Source organism: Hemiscyllium ocellatum, chromosome 30, assembly GCF_020745735.1.
Source record: "Hemiscyllium ocellatum isolate sHemOce1 chromosome 30, sHemOce1.pat.X.cur, whole genome shotgun sequence".
Lineage (NCBI taxonomy): Eukaryota > Metazoa > Chordata > Chondrichthyes > Orectolobiformes > Hemiscylliidae > Hemiscyllium > Hemiscyllium ocellatum.
The window spans coordinates 25,336,258-25,362,715 of NC_083430.1; the positions used below are offsets into that span (position 1 = coordinate 25,336,258).

The following is a 26,458-nucleotide window of genomic DNA, read 5'->3' on the forward strand; positions in this document are numbered from 1 at the left end:
GAGTTGTAAATTGTACTGAACATCATGTAATTATCAGTAAACATCCCCACTGCTAACATTATGTTGGAGGGAAGGTCATTGATGAAATTGTGGAGATGGTGGTCTTCAGACACCATCCTAAGGGACTCCTGCAGAGATATCGTGGGACTGGGATGATTAACCTCTAACAACCATAAGCAACTTCTTTTGTATCAGGTATGACTCCAACCAGCAGAGATTTATCCCCTGATTCCTACTGATTTCAGTTTTGCTCCGACTCCTTAATGCCACAATTGGTTAAATACGTACTTGATTTAAAGAGCAGTCACTCCTGCCTTACCCCTTAAGTTGAAATCTTTTGTACATGTTTGAACCAAAGCTGTAATGAGGTCAGGAGTTGAGTGGCACTAGCATACCTCAAACTGAGTGTCAGTGAACATGTTGTTGCTGAGCAAGTGTTGCTTGATGGCACTGTTAGTGACACCTTCCTTCACTCTACTGATTGTCAAAGTAGATTGACGGGGCATAAATTGACCAAGTTGGACTTATTCTGTTTTTGCATACAGGATACATCTGGGCAATTTTTCCCTTTGTCAGGTAGATACCAGTTTGGTAGCTGAACTAGAATAACCTGGGTAGGATTTCAGCAAGTTCTGGAGCACACAATATCAGGGTCTGTGGCCTTTACTTCAGCTATTTGTGAATGTTATATGGAGTGAATGGAATTGGCTGAAGACTAGCAGCTGTAAAGGACTATGGCCAGTGTTATCCGAGCTTGCAATGCATTATTAAGGTGTTTAAATCTTATCTCCTGTTTATTCTGGTGCCTGTTATTCAGAGGCTAGCCCTTTGGGAGGGCAGTGGTAGTGGTGGTTTGGGGGAAGTGGGGAGGCAAATGGCTGGATACTACACTCTGACACCTCCTTCTATTTGGTTAAAGAGTAGAATTGATGAATGCATTTTGTGGGATAACATTATCACAGTTGCAATATGATGTAGGGCACCTTGGAGGAGAGAAGCAGGCAGACAGGGAGAACAAAATCAATTATAGAACAGATTATAGCAATGGAATGCAGTCAATCCCATTCACTCACTGAATCTTAGACACAAGGTAAGACTTCACACTAATTAATTTTAATATTTAAAATAGTAAAGTCAAGCAATTGTCAAATCCATATGAAATGTTTTGGCACTTTCTGTCGACAGTCATTAACATGTTTGCCTGCTGCCCCATTGTGGTGATTATTAGGTACTGTTGTCTTTAGAATCCCGACAGTGTGGAAACAGGCCCTTCGTCCCAACAAGTCCATACCAACCCTCCGAAGAGTAACATACCCAGACCCATTCCCCTAGCCTATATTTACCCCTGACTAATGCACCTAATTCTATTGGCAATTTAGCATGGCCAATTCACCAAATCTGCACATCTTTGGACTGTGAGAGGAAACCAGAGCACCTGGACGAAACCTATGCAGACACGGGGAGAATGTGCAAACTCCACACAGACAGTTGCCTGAGGCGCGAATTGAACCCAAGTCCCTGGCGCTGTGAGACAGCAGTGCTAACCACTGAGCCACCGTACTGCGCCTTGTCATCTTTTACTTATTGGATGACATTTGGTTTAAGCAATTAGTTCTTGAGAGGAATGTCTAAGCTGTGACTATATTAAAGTGGAATTAATAAAATGTAAGTTTTCAAATGCTAACAACTGATGTAATGGTGATAACATAAAATGAAATGGCTTAAAAGTTGAACCAAAGCAGGAAGTTACATTTATATAATGCATTTAATATCCTCATAAAATTCTGTAGTACTTGCTACCAATGATTTATTCTTGAAGTTAATCACTACTGTTTTGTTGGCACACGTGACCTCAATTTCCACAAAATCTGCCTGGAAAAGACAATAAGAATGCAAAGACCTGTTGCATGCTTCCACACTTTTATCTTCATCTGTACAGAGTACAGTCTGACAAACTTCAAAGGCTACTTAATCCACTTTGCTTGATGCATAAGAATGTTTGGATAGCATTCCCACTTTAAGTTTTGGATTCCCGGATAACTGGGTCTCTTTCTGGGGTAGGTGGGACCTCTACAAACAGGACCAGCCAGGTACAATATACTGGGGGGGGTTTGCTAATGATGTTCCAGTGAGTTTAAACTAATTCAGCAGGGGGATGGGAACTTGAATGTAAGTTCGAGTAGAGATGGTTGAGAGTAGGGTGGTCCGAAATATAGTTTCAGGGTCACAAGAGGGCACCAGCAAGCAAAACGCTGGCCTTGAAGTGTGTTTATTTCAATGCCAGGAACATCCGGAATAAGGTGGGTGAAACTGTAGCATGGGTTGGTACCTGGGATTTTGATGCTGTGGCGATTTCAGAGACATGGGTAGAGCAGGGACAGGAATGTTATTGCAGATTCCAGGATTTAGATGTTTTAATAAGAACAGTGAAGTTGGCAAAAGAGGTGGGGATGTGGCATTGTTAGTCAAGTATTACGACTGCTGGAAGGATGTTTGTGGACTCATCAACTGAGATAGTATAGACTCAGATTAGAAACAGGACAGGAGAGGCCACCCTATTGGGAGTTTTCTATAGGCCTCCAAATAGTTCCAGAAATGTAGAGAAAAGGATAGCAAAGATGATTCTCAATAGGAGCGAGTGTGACAGTGTAGGGAACTTCAACTTCCTAAATATTGACTGGAAATACTATAGTTTGAGTACTTTAGATAGGTCAGGTTTTGTCCATTGTGTGCAGGAGGGTTTCTGACACAGCATGTAGACAGGCCAACAAGGGACCCGACCACATTAGATTTGGTACTGGCCAGGTGTTAGATTTGGAGGTAAGTGAACACTTCGGTGATAGTGACCACAATTCAGTTATGTTTACTTTAGCAATGGAAAGGGATAGGTATACACCACAAGGCAAGAGCTACAGCTGGGGAAAGGCAATTATGATGCAATTAGACAAGATTTAGGACGCATAGGATGGGGAAGGAAACTGCAGAATATGGGCACTATAAAAATGTTGAGTTTATTCAAAGAACAGCTACTGCGTGTCCTTGATAAGTATGTGCCTGTCAGATAGAGAGGAGGTTGTCAAGCGCAGGAGCTGAGATTTACTAAGGAAGTTGAAGCTCTTGTCAAGAGAAAGAAGGTGGCTTATATTAGGATGAGATGTGAAGGCTCAGTTAGGGCAATTGACAGTTAAAAAGTAGCCAGAGAGAGCCTAAAGAGAGCGCTAAGATGAGCAAGGAGGGGTCGTGAGAAGTTGTTGGCAGACAGGATCAGAGAAAACCCTAAAACTTTCTACAGGTTTATAAGGGATAAACGAAAGACTAGAGTAAGATTAGGGCCAATTAAGGACAGTAGTGGGAAGTCCGAGGAGATGGGGAAGCGCTAAGTGAATATTTTTCATCAGTATTCACATTGGAAAAAGACAATGTTGTTGAGGAGAATACTGAGAAACAGGCTACCAGACTAAATGGGATTGAGGTTCACAATGAAGAGGTGTTAGAAATTCTGGAAAGTCTGAAAATAGATAAATCCCCTGGGCCAGATGGGATTTATCCTAGGATTCTCTGGGAAGCCAGAGAGGAGATTGCTGAGCCTTTGGCTTTGATCTTTAGGTCGTTGTTGTCTACAGGAATGAGTACCAGAAGACTGAAGGATAGCAAGTATTGTTCCCTTGTTCAAGAAGGGAAGTAGAGACAACCCTAGTAATTATAGACCAGTAAATCTTATTTTGGTCATGGGTAAAGTTTTGGAAAAGGTTATAAGGGATAGCATTTATAATCATCTCGATAGGAATAAGTTTATTATTGATAGTCAACACGATTTTGTGAAGGGTACGTCATGCCTCACAAAGCTTACTGAGTTCTTTGAGAAGGTGACTAAGCAGGTGGATGAGGATAAAGCCATTGATGTGCTATACATGGATTTTAGTAAGGCATTTGATAAGGTTCCCCATAATAGGTTACTGCACAAATTATGGAGGCATGGGATTGAGGGTGATTTAGCAGTTTTGATCAGAAATTGGTTAGCTGAAAGGAGACAAAGCGTGGTGGTCGATGGGAAATGTTAATCCTGAAGTTCAGTTCCTAGTGGTGTACCGCAAGGATGTGTTTTGGGTCCACTGTTGTTTTTCATTTTAATAAACTACCTGGATGAGGGCGTTGAAGGATGAGTTAGTAAATTTGCTGACGACACTAAGATCCGTACAGTTGTGGATTGTGCCGAAGGTTGTTGTAGGTTACAGAGGGACACAGATAAGCTGCAGAGCTGGGCTGAGAGATGGCAAATGAAATGTTATGTAGAAAAGTGTGAGACGATTTACTTTGAAAGGAGTGACAGAATGCAGAGTACTGGGTGAATGGTAAGATTCTTGGTAGTGTAGATGAGCAGAGAGATCTCGGTGTCCGTGTACACAGATTCCTCAAAGTTGCCACCCAGGTTGATAGAGCTGCTAAGAAGGCATACGGTGTGTTAGCTTTTATTGGTAGAGGGATTGAGTTTCGGAACCATGAGGTCATGCAGTAGCTGTACAGAACACCGGTGTGGCCACACTTGGAGCATTGCGTACAGTTCTGGTCACCGCATCATAGGAAGGATGCGGAAGCACTAGAAAGGGTACAGAGGAGATTTACTAGGACATTGCCTGGTGTGAAGGGAAGGTCTTATGAGGAAAGGCTGAGGGAAATGAGACTGTTTTCGTTAGCGAGAAGAAGGTTGAGAGGTGATTTAATAGAGACATAAAAGATGATCAGAGGGCATTATGGGCATGTAAATGATCATTGTATAGGCATATGGACAAGAGTGGAATAGTGTAGGTTAAATGGGCGTCAGATTGGTTCCACTGAGTGGCGCAACATCGAGGGCTGAATGGCCTGTACTGCGCTGTAATGTTCAATGTTCTATGTTCTAAATGCAGGAGGGATATTGCAGCCAAGATGTACTTGAAATTGCATTGCCTTAAATTGCAGTTTTAATATCTGTTAACATTACTTTGCATACTCACAAACAAAGATTTTCAATGAAGACCCACAATTTGACAACATGTTAGAAATTTCTTTCCATTAGAATGTGTTCCTGGTTATTTCAGAGTGATAACCAGGTGAGGTTTATTCATTAGGGCTCAAAATAGGCTGAACAACAAAAATGATCATTTTAGGGCATTTACTCCCCCATTTGTGATTTAAAATGACTGAAAATGACTTTAAAAGAATACTCAATACTTCATTGTCTGACGAGAGAACACCAGGTTTGCTGCAAATTACACATTTTGTGACATGAAAAAGATCTAAAGCTTATCTACTCATACCTGCATTCTAAAGAAAATCGAACAGATTTCAAGAACTTTCCTGAATGATCAGAATCTTGTAATGTTGATCTAGTATTTGCTTGATCCAAGCTCCTTGAATTTTGAGGAACAGGTCACAAAAACATTAATGTAAATGGTTTTGGATGTAACCAACGCTGAAAATTCTCTGATCTTCTACAACCATGAAGCCAATTCTGCCTGGATTCTATTGCTTTTGCAAGAGTCTTGAATCAGTTTATTCACAGAAGACAATAAAATCACCTAAAGGTGGAACATTCTGTGATAATGAGGGGTCCACCATCATACTATATGGTAACTTCTACTCTAACCTTTATCCTCAGGCTATCATTAACAAGAAATTTTGTCAGCTAGCCAAATGCTTTCTGGCCAGAGAGATAGATTCCTGTATTTAAAGCAACAGGTATGTCTGAAATGTGACTACAGTTGCCTTGAAAGCTCTATCTGAAATGAGATCTCATTGATTTATGTAAATAGTAGACTGTTGAGTATAGTGCCTATATTTAGAAAGGAAATAAATCAAACCCAGATATTTTCAACCACATTAGCCTTACATCAATGATAAAAATACTGGAACTATATTCAGAAATAAATTGGAGAGACGCCTGTATATTAATAGCTTTATAACTAACAATTGGTGTAGATTTAGAAAGTTCAGTCCGAGTTGACCATTTTGAGAATGTTACAAGTGGCATCCTTTGAACATTTGACAAAGTTTCACATGAAAGAAACTGAATATAGTAATCCAAGGGAGGTCAGGGTCATTTAAACAAAATGCAGTTATTTGGCAAATGCAGTCAGGTGTGTTAGGGAACATCTGCACTCTATGGTGTAGATAGATCAGTCAGGATCGCCCAGCCTGGCACAGCGGCCTTCTTCTGTCAGGGCCTCCCAGTATGGCATGGCAACCTTCCAGCCTGCCACAGCAGCCTTCTGGCTTGGCATGATGACCTTCTGGCCTGGCGCAATGGTCTCCCAGCATAGCATGGTGACCTTCCAGCCTCCCAGCGTGACCTGGTGACTTTCCGGCCTCCGAGTGTGGATTGGTGACTTTCCGGCCTCCCAGCGTAGCATGGTAACCTTCCAGCCTCCCAGCGTTACGTGGTGACCTCCCGGCCTCCCAGCGTTACGTGGTGACCTTCCGGTCTCCCAGCGTTACGTGGTGACCTTCCGGCCTCCCAGCATGACGTGGTGACCTTCCAGCCTCCCAGCGTAGCATGGTGACCTTCCAGCCTCCCAGCGTTACGTGGTGACCTCCCGGCCTCCCAGCGTGGCATGATGACCTTCCAGCCTCCCAACGCGGCATGGTGACCTTCCAGCCTCCCAGCGTGGCATGGTGACCTTCCAGCCTCCCAGCGTTACGTGGTGACCTTCCAGCCTCCCAGCGTAGCATGGTGACCTTCCAGCCTCCCAGCGTGACGTGGGACTTTCCGGCCTCCCAGCGTGGCATGGTGACCTTCCAGCCTCCCAGCATAGCATGGTGACCTTCCAGCCTCCCAGCGTTATGTGGTGACCTCCCGGCCTCCCAGCGTGGCATGATGACCTTCCAGCCTCCCAGCGCGGCATGGTGACCTTCCAGCCTCCCAACGTTACGTGGTGACCTTCCAGCCTCCCAGCGTGGCATGATGACCTTCCATCCTCCCAGCGCAGCATGGTGACCTTCCATCCTCCCAGCGCAGCATGGTGACCTTCCAGCCTCCCAGCGTGGCATGATGACCTTCCAGCCTCCCAGTGCGGCATGGTGACCTTCCAGCCTGGCGCAGCATCCTCCTGGCATGTCGCTGACGTGGTGTGGAGCCAGGGCCCAGTGTGGACTGGAAGCTAGATGGCCTGCTATACTGAACTATTTTCTGAATTGCTGGTCTTTTTATTTCTGTATTGTCTAAAATCTTGTAACTAAAGAAGCCGGCCCAGGAACTTTTGTATCTAAGTCGAGAGTGTGGTGCTAGAAAAACACAGCAGGTCAGGCAGCATCTGAGGAGCAGGAGAATCATGATTCCTGATGAAGGGCTTTTGCCTGAAATGTCGATTTTCTTGCTTCTCGGATGCTGCCTGACTCTGATCTCCAACATCTGCTGTCCTCATTTTCTCCCACTTTTGTATCGAAGTCAGCACTATAATTGGCGATCTATAAATTTCTCCCTTTACTCATCACAAATGAATATATGTGACAATAAATGCTATTCCATTCTATTCTGTTCTGAGGAGATCTGTATTCATGTTTTGGGGAACACGTGTCTGATGGGGTGGGGGCATTCTGCACCCAGCTTGTCGGCCAGTCTTTATTTTTCAAGTTGCGTCACCTGCTCTATTTCTCCATCCCAGTAATGGCCAATCCCATGTGGTGAGGGCAGTACAAACACTTGACAGTGTTGCTGTGGAATTTTGAACTTCATTCCCAACTATTACCAGTGCAAAATAAAAGGATGACTCATCATCCATGATGGACCAGCCACGACCTTGCCATCTCCATTGCAGGAATGTCCAGTCTAAATCCTCGGTCATTTTGATGTAATCAAACCATTTGCTGAAGATGACATAGTCCACGCATGCTCAGAGATATCAGGAACCATGGGAAAGGTCTACTCTAGAGTCAGAAATCTTTTGACATGTCTATTGAAAAAGTATTCCCAGCTTGCCAAATCATCATCGCATTACTGTCTGGTAAAATAAATATGTTCATAACATGATCATTGATGGTAGAGCTTTGTTCTTGAAAGGTGAGTGAATGTTAAGTTGACCAACATTGAGAAATTCCAAACATTTTCAGATACATTGGAGAACATTGTTCACTGGATAAAATGGTTTTTTGCATTGAGCAATGTGCAAAATCTTCCCAGGCCCTGAACGATGTGGGCTACATTGGGAAATTTGGGAAAATTGAGTGCAATGCCCTTTTTGATGTTGAGAATAAAATATCACATCCTAGATATCGAGATCAGATTATCAGTGAGGAGTGAGACCTATTAATGGACATTATTGCTCATTATCACCCTCATTATTACTTAATGTCACCTCATTCATCCACAGACTCCCATTCTACCAACTATTGCACAGAAATTCTTTGTCAACAAGCCCTGACATGAGATTCAGAGCCAGCCACCTGGTGACTCCAGCTTACTGTGAGCTCCTCTGCACCTTCATCTTGGATGCCGAGCACCAAATATCTCAGGGCTAACTCCATGGCAGCAACTGCTCGCACCCACATCCATTGATATTGGCATCCAATATGTGTCAGCCTCGCCACACCCTCATCTGGGTACATCTGTAACCCACTAACTGTACACTTTGGAGTGCACCACCAGCTCTCATCAGAGTGCTGCAGCCAGAACACTGCACTTGGCCAGGCACCCAGTTTGAGCGAGACCGGATGCTAACTCGTATCCCAAGTACTCATATATTTTGAGGCTGTATTGATGCTCGCAGCATCTGTGATTTACGTCACCTCACCATTTTGCACTTTGCCACTCAGCCAGATCCAACAGCCTTGCAGTCCTTCTGTCTAGCCTTGCCTTCTAGCTCAGACATAAGGCCAGGCAGTCTGCCAGTGATCAGTTAAGGAAGTGGACGTGCTGCGTCGATCACACACCTACACTATATGCCAGTAGTGTAGGCACTAAACCCTCTGGATGTGCCTCCAACAAATGGACATGTCTCAAAGTCAAAGAGGAGTTGTCCTCAGTCGAATCAAGGGAGATAACCTTCAATCAGAATTCCCAACTGAGTCAAAGGCAGCCTCCAGTCTCAATCCAGGGGCTTGGGATGGTCAATCTGTCACTTGAATGGACATGGTCATGATCCTCCTTACTTAGAGGCTGAGGAATAGAATGTCAAACACCCAACCACCAATCTTGGTTCTTTCTGTCTCACTGGCTATTTTCTCCTGTAAAGAGAGAAAGGGAGAGGTTGAATGAGATGGAAGTGAGCGGCCCAGCAGTTGGTTGCAGGTAGCAAGAGGTGGTGAGGTGTGTTGACCGAGCTGGTGAGTGAGTAGGCAGTGCAGAGGTCATGTACGGTAACTGCTGTGTGGGCTTGAGATGGTGAGGGATGTTGCATGAGGAAAAATGTTGCATGTAATGGCAAGAGAGATAGAACATGAGCCTTGGTGGGTACAGTAGAAGAGGTGAAGCGAGGGTGAGGTGGCAGAGAGACGATGGTAGCACTTAGCCTGCAAGAAGTGAGAAAGTTACTGCCCTTCTTCACACACTGCTGGGCATTCCTCCAGATGGTCACCTCAGACCTGGCTGGCAGACATTGGTGAGACCATTGCTGGAGTATTGTGTTCTGTTTTGGTCTTCTTACTTCAGGAAGGACATGGTGGCACTGGAGGCAGTTGAGAGGAAGTTCACCAGATTGATTCCAGGGCATGAAAGGGCTGTTGTATGAGAAGTAATTGAATAACTTGGGCTTGTACTCGCTGTAGTTCAGAAGAATGAGGGGGGATCTGACTGAGGTATATAACATGCTAAAGGGGATTGTAAGGTGGATGTTGAACAGATAACACCTCTAGTGGGACAGTCTCAAACAAGAGGTCATAGATATAGAGTGAGAGGAGGTAGGTTCAAAACTGAGATGAGGAGAAACTACTTCTCTCAGAGGGTCGTGAATCTGAGGAACACATTGTCGCTGTGCACAGTGGAGGTGGAATCAATCAACAGATTCAAGAAAGACATGTTTCTGATGAAAACCAGGATAAAAGGCTATTGGGAGCAGGCAGGAGAGTGGAGTCGGGATCAAGATAAGATCAGCCGTGATCATGTTAAATGGTGGAATAGACACAAAGGGTTGAATTGCCTCCTCCCATTGCTAATTCCTTTGTTTCTATGTGAGGCTAAGCGGTGGCAGAATTAAAACAAAGATGAGGAAGAATTACTTCACTCAAAGGGTTGTGCAACTGTGGAATTGATTACTCAAGAATGTAGCAGTTGCTAAGACACAGAGCAATTTTAAGGAGAAGACAGATAGAGTTTTAATTAATACTGGATTAAAAAGGTTTCAGGAGCAGGCAAGAAAATGGAGTCGAAGCCAAGATGTGATTGTACTAAATGACAAAGCAGGCTTGAGGGGCTCCGATACTGACTTCTGCTCCTGGTTCTTACACACAGTGGTGTGGGTGGCACAGTGGCACAGTGGTTAGCACTGCAACCTCCCAGCACCAGAGACCTGGGTTCAATTCTCGCCTCAGGCGACTGACTGTGTGGAGTTTGCACATTCTCCCTGTGTCTGCGTGGGGTTTGCTCTGGTTTCCTCCCACAGTCCAAAAATGTGCAGGTTAGGTGAATTGGCCATGCTAAATTGCCCGTAGTGTTAGGCGTAGGGGAATGGGTCTGGGTGGGTGCGCTTTGGCGGGTCGGTGTGGATTTGTTGGGCTGAAGGGCCTGTTTCCACGCTGTAAGAAATCTAAGTACTAATATTTCAAAATGACAGCAACTGTGATGGATTTGGTTCGTGTTCTGGCTCAGGTAGACTTAACTACATCCTCACCCAATCCGAGATGGGAAGGGTGTTAAAAACTACAATGAACATGTAGCTCAGAATGCAGCATCACCAAACAAGTCTGAAACCTTTCCTTGGGCAGAATGAATGAATGAACATCAAATCTAGAGCATACATTAACTGTAAATTTAATATCATAAAACATTCATTCAAAGATTCTGGATACAATGTAATCATGGGTTGAAAAGATATGGGGGGGTGGTGAGAAGAAACTGGTTGCTATGTTGCAGTTAAGATGTGCATTGATTATATTAAGAGTAGGTGGGACCAATCCACATTTTTTCCTCGAGTTGGCTGCATTGGGGTCAGAGCAGTCCTTTCTGCGTCACTGCGCTCCGGCTCCAGGGGGCAGCAGAGCTCCATTAGCGGTGGCTGAACACGCACGTCGTAAACCTGCGCTCCTGTTTTACGGCAGGCCGGAAAGTGAGGCTACCTGCGCGGAAGAGCAGAGGACATTTAGGAGGTAAGGGGGGGGGGGTGCCGGGGTGAAAGTAGAGGAGAGGGTGACATGGGGATTATTGGGGGGAGGGGAGGGAGGATGCTGGAAATCAGATACAAAAATAGGAATTTCTGGAAAGACTCAGTCGGTCTGTCAGTGTCTGGGGAGAGAAATGGAGGAAAGGGGACTGGACCCGAAATGTTCACCCTGATCCCTCCCTCCCCCTCCCCCCCTCTCCCTCCCCCTCCCCCCCCCTCCCCCCCCCCCCTCTCCCTCCCCCTCCCCCCCCTCCCCCTCCCCCCCTCTCCCTCCCCCTCCCCCCCTCCCCCCCCCTCCCCCCCCCTCCCCCCCCCTCCCCCTCCTCCCTCCCCCTCCCCCTCCCCCTCCCCCTCCCCCCCCCCTCCCCCCCAGAGATTGATAAATTCTTGATGTCACAAGGAATTAAGGGCTACAGGGAGAATGCGAGTAAGTGGAGTAGAAATGCCCGTCAGCCATGATTGAATGGCGGAGTGGACTCGATGGGCCGAATGGCCTTACTTCCACTCCTATGTCTTATGGTCTTATGGTTTCCTTTGTGTCTATTCAACTAAACTTAGAAAGGGACTGGAGGGGTGGCAATGAGCTCGGGGCAACCGTAGGCCTCTTGAAACCTCTAAAATGGAAAATAACAGTAATAAAAATACTTAGGAGTGGTATAATAGATGTAATACATTTGGGTTGCTAAGATTCAATGTGGCCGATGTCTGTCTGCAGTGAGTACATGAAGGTGGTGGTGAGCTATTCAGAAAATAGTATGGAGGTTAAACTGGCAGAGGATGGGCAGGGATTTGTCTGAAATTGCTATTCCTATATGGACTGCAGATTCTGAAATATGAGTTCATAATTTGCAGAGAGCACCAAATTGTGATAGTGGTAAATATGAGGAAGATTGTGTCCAAATTCAACAAGATATTAATAAACTTCTAGAATGGGTGTGTAAATGACAAATGAGCTACAATATGGGTAAGCATTATGGATCAAGAGAGATGAAGAATTACACATTCCCAAATTGTTAAAAAGAGCAATGGAAATTAACAAGTCCAGTGATTATGTGACACATTTCCCCAATAAACCATCATGTAGATATGCCATCCTTACATGTATTGCTCAGTAACAGCAGTTTGTGCCAACTACACGATACACTGCAGAATCACACCAAGGGTCCTTCAACAACCCATAACCTTTCCAAACTCTGAACCTCTGCCACCAAGAAACCCAGAATCCTGGAATTTCTTGCCTGACTTAATGTTGTCTCACTGTTACTTCAGGGTGTCTGGGTCACCGTCCCAGAACTCCTTCCCCAACAGCACTGCAGATGGGTCTACACCCCAAGGACTGTAGTTGTTCAAGAGGGTGACTCCAGGCCAACTAGAGATGGGCAGTAAGTGCTGGTACGGCCGGTGATGCTAACTTGCTGTGGAAAAAATAAAAAGAAAGGTCCCTTTTGAATATTTGTGGCGATTTGGCATTTACTAATATGCTGCACCTTATTCTATAGGTTAGTGACTGTGAAAGCAATTATCTCCTAAACTTTAACCTATTCTTTTTGCTTCTGCATATATCTATTTATTCTGATCTCCTTAATCTATATAGATTGTTCAACATGTCCACCTGTCATTATCTTATCATTTTTAAAATTTTATTTAGGTTTTTTAATAGTTTCCTAAGCCCAGTCATAGCTGAAGACCTTTCAACAAAGGATTGTTCCAGTGGCCCTCTACTGAATCTCACCCGGGGCCTTTATTATCACCTGATGAATGATCCTTGACTGGGAGCAATAACTAAACCTTTCCCGTTTTTAGATTGAATCAGAAAGTGGTAGGAATTCCAGGAGAGGAACGTGCCAGCCATTAAATGGGAGGGCCCACCACATCACCTGGCAGTTGATTGGCTGCTATTGGATTTCATGGCTCCAGGGTCCTAATGTCAGTGGAAAGCCATGCTCACCTTGAGCTGACAGCTAGTCAGAGGGTGGCAGGTCCAGAACCTGGCAGTGCCATAGCAGGAGTCCACCTGCTCTTGGGATATCAGTCTGGAGGCCCAGGTAGAGGGTCACTAGCCTGAAGGATGACTAGTGTTTTAGTGTGATTTCTGGAGTTAGTTGCAGAAGGGAGAGGCAGAGAAGGGGAACTCAGAAATATTGGCAGGAAGGTTGCTGTAAGTGATCCACTGCTTTGACCCTGGCATCTGTCCTAAGTCCCGTCCCTTAGTCAAGCACAAATTAGATTAAGGGATACCAGCTGCACACACTGCCAAAAAGCTGACAGTCTGCCATACCAGTTAACCAACTTTTTTTTTATTCACTCATGAGATGTGGGTGAGACTGGCTGCTGCAGCATTTATTGCCCATCTCGACTTGACCGTGAAACGCTAGCCCAACCAGCAACCCGTAAATGACTAAATAAAGCTCTTTCTCATCCCACTGGGAGCTGGAGCCCAAGCAGGATGCGGCCCTGACCTGACCGGCAGAGCCTCGGGAGGCCGTGGGGCAGGAAAGTTGAACTTTGGCCTGACTGCACTGAATCCATTTCCTTTGGAGGTGGGAAGTGGGCAGCCAAATCCCACTATGCAGCCTAATTTCCTTCCTCCTGCCAAGTTCCCCACTGCTTTTCATTGTTAGTTGGGTGGGAAGGGTTCCATCCAATATTCTAGTTGATTGTGACTTTTGCTGTGACATAATAGTAATTTTTAGTTTATCTATTGTCATGACAGTATCTCGTAACACTTTGTTTTTGTAATAGCTTCATAGCACTGGTACTGGATTAGATTAGATTACTTACAGTGTGGAAACAGGCCCTTCGGCCCAACAAGTCCACACCAACCCACCGAAGCGCAACCCACACATACCCCTACATTTACCCCTTACCTAACACTATGGGCAATTTAGCATGGCCAATTCACCTGACCCGCACGCCTTTGGACTGTGGGAGGAAACCGGAGCAAACCCACACAGACACAGGGAGAATGTGCAAACTCCACACAGTCAGTCGCCTGAGTCGGGAACTGAACCCGGGTCTCAGGCGTTGTGAGGCAGCAGTGCTAACCACCGTGCCGCCCACCAACTTGTCCAACTTGTAATTACTGTGTTAAACTTCTAGAAGTCCTTCACACAGCATTGTGGATAACCAACACATATGGATTGTAGAGGTTCGAGGAGATAGCTCACCACCATCTCTTGAAGGTAGTTACAGCTTGGTAATAGATGTTGGCCCAGCCAGTAACACTAATGTGGCTTGAATGAGTTTTTAAAAAACCCAGATTCTTCTCCCACTCTGCATGATCCAAGCATACTGCTTGGAGATTGCATCAATTATAATGCCCTGTTTACTTCCATCAGTTAACTCCTGAGTATCCTGTGCTTCCAGGCTCTCAGCTATGCCATTGATTAATCTTCAAGAAAAAATAGGTATCGATATTGACAAATGGTTGCTGATCCAAAGTGGTGTACAACCTAATCGCCGCCCAGCTCGTTGCCATGTATTTGAGAAGGAGTGGATTGAATGTGCACATGGAATTGGGAAGATCAGAGCCACGAAGGAATGTAAACTTGAATTGGAAGATTTCCAAGAATGTTTACACCATCAGAAATTGGTATGTAGCTAGATACTGTGGGGGAGGGATAATGTGTTGTCACAAGATTTCAGAAAGGTGCAGTTGAGAGTTTGAAATGTTCTTGCAGTTGTCGATTTGATTCCTCTAGCTTAATTTAGAAGTCCCATCTATGAACTAAGCAATGTTTCATATTTTTGTAATGGTGGAAGTAGTCTGAAATGTGGATGGCATCCTAACTTAATTCAAGTGCAGATTTCTTCCCCATGTTTAATTGATTTCATACCCATTTATGTACAAGACAATGTGTTGTCAGGATATTTTACTATTGCCCTGATGTACTTGTTACGGTGTAAGGTATGATTTGCCTGGATGGTATGCAAAGCAATACATTTCCCTGTCTCAGTACACATGACAAATGTGTCTGCAAGAGATTACATCTCCACAAACTCCCAAGTGTTTTGCTTACATTGCTGCTTCTTGTTGTCTTGTTCTCAGCACAAGAGGCTGCGTGATATCAAAATGCAAAAGGAAAAGCTAATGAAGGAAGGCAAATACACCCCTCCAGACTACCACACTGGCAACGATGAACAACGACCGTAGCTGCTGCCCTCACTTCATCACATTGGCAAGAGCAACCATCCTCGCAACACTCAGACTGAAGCATTGCACTTGGTCTGCCAAAGATTATTGTGTAAGCTTTCATGCCATGGATACCAGTATACTTGTGCAGATGGTGATAGATCTGTATAATTTACTATTGAATAATTAAATTCTAATTCAGTGTCACACTGCTTGCTCCCTGTGCTTTTAATTTGTTTAAAGATGTTCCAGCCTCAATATTGTTTTGTTGATGCTGTCTCACATTATTGGTGCAGTCTGGAAAACGCACATGTTAAACCTTACGTGCTAGAATGAGTGTATTAGAATTCTCATCGCCCAACTCAATCTTTCTTACTAATCATGGTCTTAGATAGAACTGCACTGCTACCACCTTGATATCTATTTCACCCTGAGTTGAATCTCTGTCCCTTGTACTGTGTTTCACCAAAACCATCTACATGCACTTTGCTAACACCATTTCTGCCCCTGGCTCAGCTCATCTACTGCTGAAACCTTCATCCCTATTTTTGTCACCAAGAGACTCAACAATTGCCTGACCCTAACCCCTGACTAAACTCCCATCTTGCACGCTCTCTATAATCTTAAACTAGTCTAACACTTACCTTAATTCATTCTAAGCCCCTTCACCCAGCACTCCTATGCTTGCTGACTCATTCTTGCTGCTCATCCAGGAACATTTCAATTTATACATTTATTACATTCTTTGTTTTAACATTTCCCTGTGATATCACCCCTCCCTATTTCTATAACCTCCTCCAGCCCTGTATCCCTCAGATATTTGCATTCCTCCAATTCTGATCTCTTGTGCATCCCACTTTCAGTTGTTTTACTATCAGTGGTTCTGTCTTCAGCTCATTCAGCCCGAAATTCTGGCCCTTTTTGCCAAACAAATCTTCCACCTCATTATCCCTTTGAGGCTCTGTAAAACATACCTCTTTCACCACGCTTTTGATTGCCTGGCCCATTTCCTTATATATCTCAATATCAACGTTTGTATGTGCTTCTAAAAACTACCTTAAGATGAATGCAAGTTGTTAGTGCACATGCAGAGTCTGGTAACGATGAAAGCGTACCTCACGGCATAAAGTGCAGTTTTCGGATCATCTGGTTGCCCCTCATTGCCTGCATATATTGGTGTTCAACTCTTGCTCTCCACACATGAGGAACTCGGGTGTCATTCCACCTCCTTGTTTAGGTTTACCAGGTAAAGTGTTCCGATCACTTTTGTGACAATACTTGGAACATACTGGATGGTAATAATGGTAAAATCAATATTGGTTTCAACCCATTCCACAAAGCACTTGATGTCTCCACATTTCAAGCCAGTTAGTGTCATAGATTTGCTGCATCCATGTGCTGACTGCAATGTGAGTGAAGTCATTGTAAGGGTTTTAGTGGTCAATCGCTTTGAAGAGTAGATCTACTTGGAATAACTTTTAATTTCTACAAAGAATTCTCTCTACATCTATTTCCCGTCGCCTGTATCCTCCAGCTCCAAGAACCAATTGTTGTTTATTTTGCTGTAAATTCTGAGAAGGAAATTTTGGATAGTTGTTGATTCAAATATGACAGTGAGCATGATCATGGGAGTACAGGAATGTAAAAGATTGGCTCATTTGAAACATATTTTGATTTTTAAAGTAAAATGGATACAGTTCAAAGTCAGCTAAATCAAAGAGTAATTTTGAAAATATCAGAACACTGCTATATAATGTAGAAATCATTAGCCAATAACTTTCCTAAAAATATAGCCATTATTTGTTTTGAACCATAACTCATACAGCTTTGCTTATCCTTAATTTTGGTCCTTTCCAAAAATAGTGAATAGCTAAAATAAAATCAGTCACAATGTGATTCATTTTTACCTATTCCACCATCATCAATATTTGTCGTAGCTTCAGTTTTCTCAAAATCGTTTCTTGTGTTAATGTACATTGTGCTCTGTCTTCTATTTTAAAATACCTGAAAAGTTAAACACCATTCCCCACAGCCTTGCGTCCAAATCCGTGTATCAAAGTTGTTGCTGTCAGAACTCAATATGACAACATCATATATTTGCGACCAGACAATCTCCTCTCAAGTCATGCTTTTTCATTCCCTCAAAGCAAGTTTTCATCCAACTTTCTACTTGCTAATTCAATGCTCTCACTCTTCCTCAACATTCTTCTGTAATCCTTTTTCAAAAGGCTTTTTGAAAACCTACTTACTCCACATCGGCTGCATTTGCCTTCTTCATCCATTTTATTTGTTATCTCCATTTAGAGTTTTGTTAGCTTTGCCTTGCACAATCATTTGAAATTAAGCTCAGCTGCAGTTATATAGATATTAATGAGTATCATAGTTAATTAGAGATTCCCAAATTATCCCAATGATTGCTAGTTTAAAACCAATGCTGTAATTATGTAGAGTAGAACTTCAATCCCTTTTTAAATTTGCTACTGTCCAGCCCTTAAGCGCACACCCACACATAACAGAATGATGAGATATTATGTCTTATGCTATGCCCCATTTTCCAAAGGGATTGTTTGATACACAGTCAAAGGCCCAGGAATTTTGCCCTCCCTCAGCTGAACTAAATTCTGTAATACTTTAGTATTTCTATCTTTACACCTCACTTTTAACCATTTGTAGTTTTACAGAAAAAAGTAGTATCTTTATAAAGTGTTATGACCAATTTCCATTTAGCCAGAACAAGTAATCTCCACGTTTCAATTGTTAGAAACAGACGATAAAGAGGAGTAGGTCATTTGACCCTTTGTTCCTGCTCAGCTATTCAATAAGATCATGTTTCACCATGCATTGAAAAAATGTGATACACTTGAAGCTTTTTTGACAACAAAAAGTTGAGGTGTGCTTTAGGTGTAACTCTGTGATGCTAAAAATGATCAAGGTGGGTCACTGTTCAGCCTTAGGGTTGAAGGATAGAAGATTTATTTTCTCTTTGATCTTAATCATCTTTTTGTTGATCGATGAAAAAAGACTGAAGTCCAATAATGATCCTCGCACTCCATCAATCTGAATTTACAAAGTACTGTTAAAGTCATTTGCCCACTGCAAGTGGGAAAGCTAATTCATTGTCTGCTTGCATTTCCTTGCCATTGTTCCAGCTGTCATTATTATTGTAAAATATGAGTCTGTATTGTGTAGATGAAAGTGAGATAGCTGCTGGTTCCTGAAAACTTTTTCAAAGCTGCAAATCAATGGATTGTTTAAGTGGACTTTTTTTTAAAACATGCATCAGTCAGTTAATACATTTAATCTAATATCAGTTCTTTTTAAATTCCAAGAAGTAAGGTTTCTAAATAATGGATAATCCACAAAGCATTTCTTTAATCTGCTGATGTCACATAATAGCATACAACCCAATGGGATTCTTTGGAAATGTAATTGTGGTAATGATCAACAGAGTTTTATTTATTCCAGGTGTTCACCATTGTAAGAACTTTTCGTCTAATCATCCTCATTTCCTTTGGCGAAACCTACCTTTGGGGCATTAATTGAAATTGGAGCTCACTTTTAGATGAGCTGATATAGTGTTGCTTTCAGCATCAACACACTGAAACTTTGGATCTCCTTGAGACTCACTGTGGAAAAACTCAAACAACTAGAATTTTTTTTTTAATTCATTCACAGGATATGGGCATTGCTGGCTTGGCCAGAGAACAGATGAAAGGGGTGGCATTGCTGTGGGTCTGGAGGTACATATAGGTAAGGATGGTGGTCTCCTTCCCAAAAGGACATGAGTGAATTAGATGAGTTTTCCCTACACTCAACAAGGTGGAGTGGGGTGGTATGGTCGCTCAGTGGTTGATACTGCTGTCAAACAGCGCCAGGGACCCCGGTTCAATTCTGCCCTCGAGTGACTGTGTGAAGTTTGCACATTTTCCCCATTTCTGCGTGGACTTCCTGCGGGTGCTCTAGTTTCCTACCACCGAAAAAACGTGTAGGTTAGGTGAATTGGGCGTGCTAAATTGACCATAGTGACCAGTGATGTGTAGGCTAGGTGAGTTAGCCATAGAAGTGCAAGGTTACAGGATAGGGTGGGATGGTAGGTCTGGGTGAAATGCTCTTTGGAGGATTGCTGTGGACTCAATGGGCTGAATGGCCTATTTCACACTGGGGGAATCTATGAATCTATGAACAATAGCTTCATGGTTATCATTAGGCAGAGGAACAGGTAGTGTTGAGGATGAAGGGAGGCTGCAGAAGGACTTGGATATGTTAGGTGAGTGGGCAAAGAAGTGACAGATGGAATACAATGTAGCAAAGTGTAAGGTTATGTTTTTTGATATGAAGAATAGAGGCATAGACTATTTTCTAAATGGATAAAGGCTTCAGAAATCTGAAGCATAAAGAGATTTGGGAGCCCTTGCTCAGGGGTCCAAAGGAAATTTACACAGTTGAAATCCTGGGGTTGAAAAGCAGTGGAGGACTCTGGGTCAGTATCCATTGAGTTTAAAAGGAGAGGGTGATCTGATTGAAACTTACAGGTTACTGAGAGGCCTGGAAAGAGTGGACGTGGAGAAGATGTATCCAGTAGTAAAAAGAGACAAGGACCTGAGGGCATAGCCTCAGAGTGAAGGAACAGACCTTTAAAACTGAGATGAGGAATTTCTGCAATCAGAGGGTGGTAACTCTGTCGAACTGATTGCTGCAGTGGACTGTGGAGGCAAAGTCATTGAGTATATGTGAGGCAGATTTGAGATGTGGAGGGGATGCTTCCCCTCATGGGCCGTTCTAGGACAAGAGAACATAGTCTTAGGATAAGAGGTAGCAAATTTAGAACAGAGTTGAGGAACAGCTTCTCCCAAAGGGTTGCAAATCTGTGAAATATGCTACCCCAAAAAGTAGTGGATGCTGGGACAGTAAGTAAAAACGAGGAGCCAGACTGATTTTTAATTGATAATTGGTTGAAGACTTATGGAGCGATGGCAGGAAAATGGGGGTGGGGAGCGTATCAGCCATGATCGAACAGCAGAGCAGACTCGATGGGCTGAATGGCCTAATTCTGCTCCTATATGCTACAAACTTATGATTGGTAAGGGGATCAAGGCTCATAGCGAGAAGACCATTGAGAATGCATATCAGCCATGATCAAACAGACTGGATGCGCGAAGTGATCTAATTCTGCTCCTATAATCTTAATCGCAGGTTTTTGTTAGATTCAAACTCCACCGACTGATGTAGCTAGATTTGAACCTGGATCTCTGGATTAACAGTCCTGTGATAATACCACTAGGCCATCACCCCCTAATTGTTCCTATTCAGGTGATAAAGACTTCTCGCCTACCCAGACTTGTGGAGAAAGTGATCCCACAGATTATATTAAATGGGAAATTTCAGCCACTATGAAGGAGCAGTGATATTTTTACAATAACCTGAAGGTGCTAAGATTTGCCACAATGCTATGCTCTTGTTCTACTTAGCATACAGATAGTGGGAGGAAGATATTTTTGATAAACATTTGCTGTATGCATTTTGTATTTGTACAAACTGTAGGCAGTGTTTGTGATAGAGGGTGTGGGCTATTGAACCTCATGAGTGTTGATTAATACTATAGGAATTAAGTTATAAATATAGATTTTATTATGGGAATAATACAAACACACATGCAGTGACCTCATATTACAAATGTGTTCTAAACACACCCACATGTATTTACCTTTTTAAGCTCAACCAACAGGCCATTTATGTTATGCTTGTTCCCTAAAACCAATTTACTATTCGTTGACATTGAGTCTTGTCACCAAAGACTGTCTGGTATCAGGAGGTAAAAGGCTTCATAGCACAGTTTCAAGACACTGTTAATCCAGAGATCCAGGTTCAAATTTACTTGTACAGAAAACAAAATTACTCTCCAAACTAGGTAGCTGTAACCAGGTAAGCTGTTACAGATTCCAAGTCTGCCTTTGAAACCAGCACCAGTGTTGTATGTTTGTCTCTTACAGACATTCTCCAGAAAACAGTTATTTAACTACACTCATGAAGAAGTTGCATTTTACCCACAAGATTGAATATTTAATTCAAGTTGGAATCCATATACCACTTCACCAAGCATTGCTTCGCCAACAATAATGGTTGTCTATCAAATGGACTGTTCTTTACCAATTGCAATGCGTTTCTTGCACGTTGTTGCAGCTGCACGCATTGTGTATTGGTTTGTCATCAGACTCCTGATGTGAATCTTGTAGGTGCTAGAAAAGGGTTGATGGGATCAGCAGGTGATCCACTCCAAACAGGAGAGCTAGTGTTTGTCTTATTTTTCCACTGAGAGTGTTGTAATTTAAATTCCATTTAGATAGTGAAAGACTTAACTGTGGCACCATTGGCTGTGCTTTCTCATGTTGGAAATAAAAACAGTTGGGGAAAATGCAGCAGGAGTGGTAGTAGCTGTGGAGAGAAAGGTTAATGTTTCAAATCCAATATGACTCTTCCTTGGAACTTGAGAGCTGGAAGCTGTTGACAAAGGGGGAGGTGGTTTGTGTGGAACAGATCATAAAGGTGCCCAGAACAAACCAGAGGGTGTGCTGAGGGTAGAGGGGGAGAGATATAGATTCAAAATTGGTGTGAATGGAAGGTGTGGCGTGTAGAAAATAGGTCAGCTCAGTTCAGTGCAATCCAAGCAAACATGACACTGGGGTAAAGGATTATACTTGAAATGGAGGACTGCACTCATGCTCTGAAGTTGGTGACTTCAATGTTAAGTCCTCAAGACTGTAAAGTGCCAAAGTGACAAATGTAGTGCCATTCCTGCATCTTGTGTAGGCTTTGCTGGAACACTGCAGCCAGCCCAGAACAGAAATGTTAGTATCAGAGTGAGATGGTACATTGAAAGACAAGCCTCTGGAAGATCAGGGTCATTCTTTCAACAGAACAGATGTGTTACCCAGACCAGTCACTTCTTTCAATGTAATCTCATTTCTTCACAGCTGGCAATGCAGTCTCCTCTACATTAGTAAGATTCCTCCCCTCCCTGGAACTTCTATGCATAGACGTGCTCCAAGCAGAGCTAAGCTATTCCTTACTATTCTCACACCTACCAATCAACACTAATTTAGCATCTATCCTCTATCATTAATACTCCGTTTTTTTACTCTAGGTACCCTCACCAATGTCCCACTCACTTCTCCCCATTTGTCCACAACATAAAAGAACATAATTTTCCTTCCCTCTTCAGCCCCATGGAAATATCAATTAGGACTCGCTGTTACTTCACACATGCCCTGACAGATACCTCTCGCACTTTGTTTTTTTAATTTCTGCTCTCCTGCATCTAAGTGATTTCCTTTTATTTCGGTTGTTGGACATGGTCATTACCTAGTATTTATGTCTCACAGATGTTACCTGCTATTTGTCAGCTCAGCCAGAGTTGCTGCAAGATGACATTGACTTGCTTTGCCAGAGGTTTTCTGAACGCAGTTCAAGACTGGAATTGTCAGCAAAAATAACACTCCTGACCTTGGGATGGAGGAGTGGTCATTCAGGAAGCAGTTGAAGATGCTTAACACGCAGTTTGATTTTCTGCTTGTAATTGCGCAATTTATTTTAGATTGTAAGTGAAACAAATATTACAGGTCAGGTCAGTTTTAGAACATAATAAATATAAAACTTTGTGCCTGCAGCAGAACCCACACCATCAGGAAATGTCACCAAAAACATAGATTTTTCAATTAGAAAATATATTTTTGTTTCTGCACTAGATAAGTTGCATAATCCTAAATATGATATTTCTCATAACCATGTTCCATGCAGCTTTGTAACAAGCAAAATTTGTGACTGGGAATAACCAGGGCCTCAAATATGTAACTGTTTTCCTTCATGCTTCTCTCTGTGACCTTTTTACTGGCTTGTTATATCTAAGAGTATTGATTTAATTGATATAATGTTCTATCCATTCTTTAGGATTAATAAGAACTTGAAATATTAAAGTCCAAGTGTACACAAGTTTATTCATCATGGTGTTGCTATGGTAATGATGATGAAACTGAGTGTTTGCTATCTTTACTCCATTGAAACTGACAGCAATTTTAAGGGTTTAGGTTTGTGGAATTCTGTGTTATTCTGCACAGTCTATAGTCAGTATCTCTGCTTCTTCACAAAGTGCAGTAAAGTAGTTCCCTTGACTACAATCTAGAGTGCAATCGTAAATTGATAATGTCCCTCTAGTACTGTTAATCTTGCTGTAAAATCACAGGAAAAATGTTGCATCTTATTCAAGTTGGGGTTTTAACAACACACTAGCTTCATTCTTAGTACAAGATACCCCTTGAAAAGCCAATTTTAGATTTGTGGGAAGTCAAATTAATTCAAAAAGGTTTTATAAATCATGTTTTGAAAATAAATGTTTGATTCCTGTTTATTTTAGGTTCTATCTTAGCACAGTCATACTTTCATTGCGCTAATTTAACTTTTAAGTTAAAGGTTTTAAATGTTTTAAATTTCCTGGTTTGCTCAGTGTGAATACTCAATTAGACGGGTTAGTTAGCTGCTTGCTGACTTAGTTGCTGCTACATACCAAGACCACCCGTTCACTTGGCACCAGATTTCAACTGCAGGTGGGAAGATTACAATTTCCTACCATCAAGATTGTTTGATCTTTGTGGGCAGCTCTCTTTGAATCAGCATAAACATTGTATATACATATATAGTATGTACATTAGACAGTTTTAAGTAGATATGTAGCTCAGGTTGAGATTCTGGATGTAGGTTTGCTCGCTGAGCTGGAAGGTTCATTTCCAGACGTTTCGTCACCCTACTAGGTAACATCTTCAGTGGGCCTCCAGGCGAAGCACTGCTGATAATTCCTGCGTTCTATTTATATATTAGGGTGTCTTTGGGTTGGTCGTGACATTTCCTGTTCTTTTTCTCAGGGGATGGTAGATGGGGTCTAACTCGATGAGTTTGTTGATAGAGTTCCAGTTGGAATGCCATGCTTCTAGGAATTCTTGTGTGTGTCTCTGTTTGGCTTGTCCTGGGATGGATGTGTTGTCCCAGTCAAAGTGATGTCCTTCCTTATCCGAATGTAAGGGTACTAGTGAGAGAGAGTCATGTCGTTTTGTGGCTAGTTGATGTTCATGTATCCTGGTGGCTAGTTTTCTGCCTGTTTGCCTAATGTAGTGTTTGTTACAGATCTTGCACAGTATTTTATAAATAACATTAGTTTTGCTTGTTGTCTGTACAGGATCTTTCAAGTTCATTAGCTGTTGTTTTTGTGTGTTGGTGGGTTTGTGGGCTTCCGTGATATCAAGGGGTCTGAGCAGTCTGGCAGTCATTTCCAAGATGTCTTTGATCTAGGGGAGAGTGGCAAGGGTTTCTAGACGTGTCTACTTGTTTGAGTTTGTTGCTGAGAAATTGGCAGACTGTGTTCATTATGTACCCATTCTTTTTGAATACACGGTGTAGGTGATTTTACTCTGTGCTGCAGTGTGTGTTGGCTCATTAAAATAATCTTCTGTTGCAGCTTCATTTGTGGATGTTGGGATGATTGCTTCTGTTGTTCAATATTTGGTCCATATGTGTTGTTTTCCTGTAGCTGCTGGTTTGAAGTTCCCCATTGGCTGTTTGCTCTACTGTGACATCTAGGAATAGCAGTTTGTTGTTGTTTTCCTCCTCTTTAGTGAATTTTATGCCAGTAAGGTATTGTTGATGGTCTTGAAGGTTTCCTCTAATTTGTTTCATTTAGTGATGACAAAGGTATTATCCACGTAGCGGACACGAAGTTTGTGTTGAATGGTTGGTAGAGCTGTTTGATTGAGTCTCTGCATTAGTGCCTCTGCTAAGAACCCTGATATCGACGATCCCATGGGTGTTCCGTTGGTTTGTCTGTAGGTTTTGTTGTTGAAGGTGAAGTGGGTGGTAAGGCATAGGTCCACTAGCTTGACGATACTGTCCTTCCTGATGAAGTTAGTGGTGTTTGATGTATGTGACTTTGGGTCTTCTAATAGTGTAGTTAATGTTTCCTTGGCCACATTAATGTTGATTGATACAAGCAGGGCTGTTACATCAAAGGAGACCATTATTTCATCCTCTTCTCTCTTAGTGTCTTTGGTCTTCAGGAATTCTTGGGTGGAGTGGATGAGTGGTGTGAGTCTTCTACTCAGTGTTTTAGTCTTTGGTGTAGCTCCTTGGCTAATCTGTAAGTTGGTGTTTCCAGGTAGTGAGACTATAGGTCTGAGGGGGGCTCCTGGTTTGTGAATTTTGGGTAATCCATAGAAGCTGGTGTATTGAATCCAACTTTTTTTTTGGAAGTCGGTCTTATTTATTTCTCCAGAGTTCTGAAGATTTTTGAGTAGGGCTGTGATTCAGTTCTCTAGTTGTGGGTCTATCGCTTCTTGTTGGTAAGTGTTGGTATCTGTAAGTAGTATGTTTGCTTTCTCAATGTAGTCTCTTCGATTTAGAATGACTGTCAAGTGTCCTTTGTCTGTAGGTAGGATAACAATTTTTTTTTAGTCTTTCCAGAGCTTTCCTTTCTTAAGTATTGAGTTGTGTTTCCTTCCTTTTTTCTGCTTAATGTTGGTGTGAATACCTGTCTGGTAGTTTGCTGGGTTTCTTCTGTGTGTTGGTTGTCTTTTAGTGTCATTTCACACGGCGCCTGTAGACCCGGGTTCAATTCCCGACTCAGGCGACTGAATGTGTGGAGTTTGCACGTTCTCCCCGTGTCTGCGTGGGTTTCCTCCGGGTGCTCCGGTTTCCTCCCACAGTCACAAAGATGTGCGGGTCAGGTGAATTGGCCATGCTAAATTGCCCGTAGTGTTAGGTAAGGGATAAATGTAGGGGTATGGGTGGGTTGCGCTTCGGCGGGTCGGTGTGGACTTGTTGGGCCGAAGGGCCTGTTTCCACACTGTAAGTCTAATCTAATCTAATGCTGCTAAGAAATCTTCTTGTCTGCATCCTGGCAGTTGTAATTTAATCTTGTTACTAAGACGGCTCTTTCAGTGTCTGTTAAGGGTCAGTCAGATAAGTTTTTTTTTATCCATGCTTCTGTGTTGTCAGTGTT

General features: G+C 42.8%; 1 protein-coding gene across 1 annotated transcript; it reads left to right on the plus strand.

Moving 5' to 3' along the window:
- The first annotated feature begins 11,187 nt into the window (after positions 1 to 11,187).
- ndufs5 (NADH:ubiquinone oxidoreductase subunit S5) lies at positions 11,188 to 15,627 on the plus strand. The gene is made up of 3 exons (XM_060847452.1): positions 11,188 to 11,274; positions 14,655 to 14,880; positions 15,337 to 15,627. The coding sequence occupies exons 2-3, from the start codon at positions 14,665 to 14,667 to the stop codon at positions 15,439 to 15,441; spliced, it is 321 nt and encodes a 106-aa protein (XP_060703435.1). The 5' UTR covers positions 11,188 to 11,274; positions 14,655 to 14,664; the 3' UTR covers positions 15,442 to 15,627.
- Positions 15,628 to 26,458: the final 10,831 nt, after the last annotated feature.

Coding starts and splice junctions, on each gene's coding strand:
- ndufs5 (XM_060847452.1), top strand. CDS start 14,665: ATGCCATTGATTAATCTTCAAGAAAAAATAGGTATCGATATTGACAAA. Junction 14,881..15,336: donor GTTTACACCATCAGAAATTG/GTATGTAGCTAG, acceptor TCTTGTTCTCAG/CACAAGAGGCTGCGTGATAT.